A 6,652-nucleotide genomic window follows, 5' to 3' on the forward strand; every position below is an offset into this window, starting at 1 on the left:
GAAATGCATTTTAGATGGGTAACCGCTAAGGTATTTTTCTTCAGCTCTAAAACTTCGTATTGTACTGCAATGTCACACTGCAGTATGTAGCCATTCATTTTGGTATGATAAACTTTCCTTCAAAATTCATGTATGAAGTACACTGGAATTAACTGATCTCCAAGACCTGATTTTCTTGGGAGCTTTCCATACTGTTTTCAGCTGTCTTCTTTTAATCAGAAAATCCAGCTACGAGGCCAGGAATGCTCTATGAACTAAAGGACACAGCTCACACATTCACATTCACAAGTAACAGAAAGAGAGCACATGTTTCAGCAAAATGCCAATGTAACTGCTCTGGACACTGAGGATAAAATTCCAACCTCAGGCTTACTTAAGCAGCCATGAGGTCGACAGCTGTTCTGCAATGCATTCAACAAACATTTATTGAGTGCTTACTGTATGCCACACATTGTTTTAGGCATTGGGGACTTCAGCAGTATATAAAACACAAAAATGCCTGCCCTACTGAGCATACATTCCAGCAATTTTATTTAAAAAAATTTTTTTAACTTGATGCCCTCTACAATTTAAAGTCTTCTTAAGAAATTACATTACACTTAATTTAAAAAAAAATTCAGGAATGAAATGGTCTGTTTTCTTTGGCTGATTTTCAAATGTACTATGGCTTAGTAAATGGTTTTTCCTGAAGCTTGAAAATTAAACATTTTTGTTAAAAATAACTGCTGCGCTTCTTAGTAATCTATTAACTTTAAGTTTTGAAATTAAACATCTAAAAATGTTATTTTTTTCAGATGTGCAAACATAATTTCCCTTCAAGCCATCATACTCTAATATCCAAAGTAAATATTCTAATTTCAAAGAAAAGGAAGAAAAGAGTACATGCAGCCGATAACATTCCAGAAAAGAGAGCCAAAGTTGCGAGGGAGGGTGATGTGGAAAGAGCTTGCGGGTGCAGGATGCAGCACACGCCCACACCACAAGAAAAGCCACAACTTCACCACGGAACAGGGGTCTGGCCATTACCGTTCCGCAAGCCTCCGCGCCTCTTCTGCCAAAAGGGTCATGTTGTTCGGGTCCCCCGTGGACTCTGGCTGAGTGATTGACTGAAGAAGAAATAAACAAAGCACTGACTTAAAAGGACTGAATTATTTAATTTTAATAAAGCAAGTGTCAAAACTAAATTTTTAAAAAATGTGTTTTCATGGATTTCTGGGAGAGGGAGAGGGAGAATCACTGAGCCATACTGGCCAGGCAAAATTAAATTGTTATTAGTGTCATGTAGCAAAAAGAATGCCTCTTCCTAATTTCAGAGATCTTTAATAGCAGCCTCCTTGATTGTAGTAATTACTTCTAGTTTCAGGAAAGGATAAAAGAAACTACAATTGCCTGGAGCCGTAAAAAAGAACAAAGCTAGAGAAAGGACCCAGATGTAGCTTTGGTTCTGATCCAGTTCCTGATAACTGTTTCATGACTCCTATGAGCAACGTGGTTTCCTTGCTCCATGTTTAGAGACAAATAAAAAGACACAGGAGTCACGTTAGCTGAAGGAGTGAGCACTCCACCGACTGTAACAGACCTGCTCCAAATTACCAAGGGATGCCCCGCCCCCACCTCAGAGCAGCACAACCACTCACCACGTTGGCAACGGCAGCCTTTGCTTTCTCAAGTTCCTTGGACGCAATTTCAATCAGCTGCTCTGTGCTTTCTACCCGGGCACGCGCTTGCTCAGCCACGTTCCCAGTCTCTTCAATGGTATTCCGGATATTCTGTAAACGGCTAATTTGGCTGGATAAGGAGTTATTCACTCTCTGGAGGCGATCCATCAAATTCTGGTCCACATCTGCAATGGCGTTGCGGAAGAAGGGGCATGGATTACTGGACGGGTCGGGGGGACACATCACCTCACACGGGATCCGAGGCACTCGCGATCCTTACTCGTCCAGACGCAGCAGCTTTCTGACGAGTTTCCCCACCGGCAGAGCCAGTCTTGTGCCCAGTGACATTCGTCACAGTGTCTGTCTGTCCCACTGACTCTGAGGTCCTCTTTCTCACTCATCACTATATCCCCCGTCTCGGTGTGCAGTCACGACTTAAAATGGTACAATCAAAACAACCAGAAAACACCTCGCGTGGACATAAGCTCTTGACATCTCGTTTTCTTTTTCTTAAAAATTTACCTCACAGAACAGATTCTGGATTCCCGTATACAACTGACCCAGCCAAAAGCAGATGCATCCAATTACTTCCCTCTCTACACCAATAATTTTTATCGAGTCAAAATTCTAGATATTAGAGATAGTGACAACCAGAAATAAGCAATCTGTTAAGTTTTTGTTGACCTGAACTCTAAGACTTCTCGAACGCCACGTGGAAACAGATTCATACACCCAACAGGGAAGTCCACCATGGCGGTCCCAAGTGGGATAATTTTGTCGCGCATTTACTGTGAGTGCCTGTGAACCGGGCATCTCAGAGACGGAGAGCCCAAAGCAGAGTGACCTCAGCCGGATGGTGAGCACCTTACTCATCTTTTCATTATTGTTGCTGAGCACAATGCTTGGCTTAGTACAGGCACTCAACACGTGTAGAAAAGAACTGGTCCAAATGTAGGAAAGAGCTAACTCAGAGTAAGAAGTAAACATCTAAAGTGATTTAAAAAGCAAGTAAATTATTTTAAATAACATCTTTTTTTTACATCTTTTACTTTCAAAGTTTCAAAAACTGTTTCTTGTAAAGTCAATAAAGTATCTATTCAACTGTTTTCTTAATCTTAAGTCAACCCCTTTTCTGCCTGTCACCAGTCTCATCAGATGATGTACATAGAATTGGTCTACCAAATTGGGAATGATATTAAAGATGCACATATGTAAAATACATACTTTTATATATACTAGCACATATGCTTGCTAATTAAACAGAAAATTTCCTAAGTAGACACTAATTTCCAATCTTTGCTTTTGTAAATACTAAGTGTTATACATTCAGTATCTGTTTAGCGAACACCTGACGTTCATAACTTTTCCTCACAAGAGTCCTTTCTAGGAAAATAATAAAGCAGTGCCTAACATAAACTCTTACTCACTAGAATGATAGAAAATCAATGCTACAATTTTCTACTTAAAATAATGCACACCTTTAATGCTTTTTTAAAGAAACTATTTAGAACACTTTGTAATAAAAAAATGTATCAAACAGAATTTTAACATCTAATCCTTCTTGATGTGTTTGGAGAATTTTTTATGTGTACTTAAACCATTAAGTTGACAGGTTTTTGTAAGGCTACAAGTAGTTTAAAAATCGAGAAAGAATTTTAGAAAACCATACAGATTCACCTTGAATTAAGACTGGCTTGCCTCACGGAAGTTACCCCCTGCTGGGTCCTGCGTACCTTTGACGTCCTGAGCCTCACGAAGGAGGTCCATCACCTCTCTCTCTGCTTCCTTCAGTCGATCCTCGAAGGCTTGATCCGGCACCACCTCACCCCCAGTCCCAAGGCTTGCCATCAGAGCCTCTAATTCCTGAAGTTTCACTCGATGCTCAGCAACCTAAATATAATGAAGGGAGAAGAAGAAAAGGTAGGACATACAGGTAATCCGGAAGAACTCAACTGTACTTCCTGCAGGAATACAACTCAGAGGGCACTCTATAACAAGTAGGTCCAGACACTCCACGCATGCCCATTCCATTGACTTTTTATTTGTACTTAATTAATAAACACAAGTTTTATTTTTCACTTACAGTTTACACTCAATATTATTTTGTATTAGTTTCAGGTGTACAGTCCCCCAATATTTCCAGTACCCACTTGGCACCATATAGTACAATGTTATCGACTCTATTCCTAGGCTATACTTCATTCCTTTGACTTTAAACACTGTGGGCTGAGGATTCTCCAGTTCCGCCTCTCCCTTGCCCTTTAGATTACCTTCCTGATATCTCCACTTGGCTCTCCAATAGGTATCTCAACTTAACATCCAAAATTATACTCTCGATTTTTTCCTCTTAAACCTGGTCTGAGTCATCTCAATAAATAATGCCTCCAGCTACCTTAAGCAAAATATCCGACATCCATCCCGACCCTTCTCTTTCCCCATGCTTGCCCGCTCTACTGACCTACCCCACAAACATACATGTTTATCCAGTTCAATCTAGCTTCCCCTTTGCCATCCTTCTTCGCGTAGCAGTCAGAGCGGTCTTAGAAATGAGTCGGCTTTCCTAGCTTAAAACTCTTCGGGACATTCCCATTTGATCTGGTATAGAATCTAAATTCCTTACCCTGGTCAACACGTGCGACATCAACTGTCTCTACCTACCTCTCCAGTCTTACTACAAACTGCTCCCTCTTCATTCGGTGGGTTCCAGGCACCTCCCAGTGTTGAGGCTTTGGTACCCGTGTTCCCTCTGCCTGGATCAGCCTACCCTCCACTTGCTTGCTCCTTGTTATCCTTAAGATCTCACCTGAAGTGAATTTCCTTCGAGAGGCCTTGGATAAAGTAGCTCCCCCAGTTTTTTTTGTTTTGTTTTGTTTTTTGGCCCCAATTCTTTTGGGCACTTATCTCAGTTAAGATTTCTTTATTTAATGTTAATAATTTATCTCCCAACTGAAGTCTGAGTCTTTGAGAGCAGGCACTGTGTCTACCTTGTCTACCATTTTTTCTCTAGAGCTCAATGCACAGGGATTGGCCATTCAACATCTGCACTGTGAATGAATGAATGAATGAATGAATGAATGCACCATTTTTTCTCTAGAGCTTAATGCACAGGGATTGGCCATTCAACATGTGCACTGTGAATGAATGAATGAATGAGTGCACTGTTGGCAGCTCACCTTATCCTTCACCAGCCGGTAACATGCTGGACATTCCTGGCAGCCAGGCCAAGACCGATTGTAGAAATAGTTCTCTTCACATTGGTCACAGCGATTTCCCACAAAGCCTTCTCTGCATTCACAGCGACCATCGTCTTTGCACTGGAGTGAAAGAGACCCCTCAGGGTGGCAGTCACAGGCTGCAGAATAAAAGCAAAAAAAGGACAGAATAAGGACAAGAAGGGAGAGTGCATTTTCTCTGAACACGGGCTACCAATAAACTGACTGTAGTATCATGACAAGTAGACTTTTTGTTTTAAACAGGGTGACTTAGGATTTAAATGGTGAAGTCTGCTTAGTTGAGAATACAGACATTTTTGTGCCAACAATAAATTTTCAAGTAAAATGTACATCCTTTGGAGGGCGACACGTTTCGTGTCATTTAATAATTACAGAAATTAGTCTATTCAACTGATCAGGGCCCTTTCCGTGCACTTGGAGAAGTCATCTCCCCGCTGTTTAATATTTCTCTCACTAAGGAGCTAGAAAACTCAAACGCTAATATTATATTATTTGCTGGTCTGCTTACTCACTTTGCTCTCTGAGCAGAAAGTCAATGACTTATGCTACGTTCCACAGGAGAAATGAAGGAATTCGGCAAGCAAAACCCACACTGTTCTGAGGCCTAATTCCAGGCAAGTGTTTATGCCAGGGAGCAGCAGCTGTTTACGTGTAACTGCACCAAAAGCGCCCCAAGGGTGGGAAGCAACTGCAGCCAGCAAGTCAACAAACATGTTCTGAGCAGACTCCCTCTCCGTTTCATCATCTGCACTAAGAATGTGATCAGTGACATGTTTTACTGAGCACAGTGGGACACTCGGTAACCACAGGGGGACTTTTCTTTGGAAAAATAGAAGACCGGCAGAAGGAAGAATCGGGAACATGATAAAAGAAGACATAAAGACGGTGGCTGCAAAGAAACCAGAGAGGCTCTCCACCCCCAGAGTTTGAGAAAAGGATAATATATTCACGGAATAAAGCATCGATGATGATTTAGGGACGGCCCTGGCTGTGAGCTGTCGGGGAGACGGGGGCTGTTGGGAGTTCTTTCTGGACGTACGGTCCCAGCTAGGATTAGGGGAGACTGAGAGTTCTATGCCATCGACGCTCCTTACGTTTGCAGCCTTCGGGTCCAAAGCCAAAGTGGTTGACCTCACAGCGCTCGCAGTGCTGACCGGTGATGCCCGGCTGGCACTCACACTGGCCAGTGCGGATGTCACACTGTCCGTTGGTGGAACCCAAAGCATGGCAGTCACACCTGAAATGAATACAGGACATTCCTCAGGTGAAAAAACAACCACACACAGAACAGACTTGAAGCAAACTTCTTTTTCCCCCTTTCAGCATAAAACTGATATAATTTGTAACAGAACACAGAATGTTGAGGACTACTGAGCCTCTGAGGTTCAAGTAATTTTCAGGCGTTCTATTCGGAACCTCATTTCCTAAGCCAACACACAACCACTGTTATTCCACCACTAAACCCACTGCCTGTGGCTCTCCGACCTGGTGCCTCCTAGGCCCCGACCAGGGGTTTTGAAAACAAGAATTCCCCAACTGCCACTCTGCAGGTCTGAGTCTAAACATCTCCGAAAGGACCTTGCCATTTGTGTATTTTTAAAATGCTGCTCAGGCAAGGATTCCCCAGCCAGGGCCACAGCACCCCACCTTTCCCCCCAGTAGTTTCATTACAGCTCTCCAGTACTGCCTCCTGCGTCAGGCACTCGAGTAACTCCTGAACAAAGTCAAGCCCATGACAACTTGTGAACATTCATCTCTTCC

At 42.6% G+C, this 6,652-nt stretch overlaps 1 protein-coding gene across 1 annotated transcript in view; it reads right to left on the minus strand.

Moving 5' to 3' along the window:
* The window catches only part of LAMC1 (laminin subunit gamma 1), a 121,207-nt gene that overhangs the window by 16,782 nt on the left and 97,773 nt on the right, over positions 1-6,652 (minus strand). Inside the window, exons 17-21 of the mRNA XM_015569930.1 lie at positions 5,986-6,128; positions 4,832-5,010; positions 3,392-3,548; positions 1,638-1,843; positions 1,027-1,106 (exon numbers count right to left, since the gene is read on the minus strand). Of these exons, the coding sequence (XP_015425416.1) occupies positions 1,027-1,106; positions 1,638-1,843; positions 3,392-3,548; positions 4,832-5,010; positions 5,986-6,128 (765 nt within the window). The remainder of the gene's footprint in view (positions 1-1,026; positions 1,107-1,637; positions 1,844-3,391; positions 3,549-4,831; positions 5,011-5,985; positions 6,129-6,652) is intronic.

Source organism: Myotis davidii, unplaced genomic scaffold (genome assembly GCF_000327345.1).
Source record: "Myotis davidii unplaced genomic scaffold, ASM32734v1 scaffold362, whole genome shotgun sequence".
NCBI lineage: Eukaryota > Metazoa > Chordata > Mammalia > Chiroptera > Vespertilionidae > Myotis > Myotis davidii.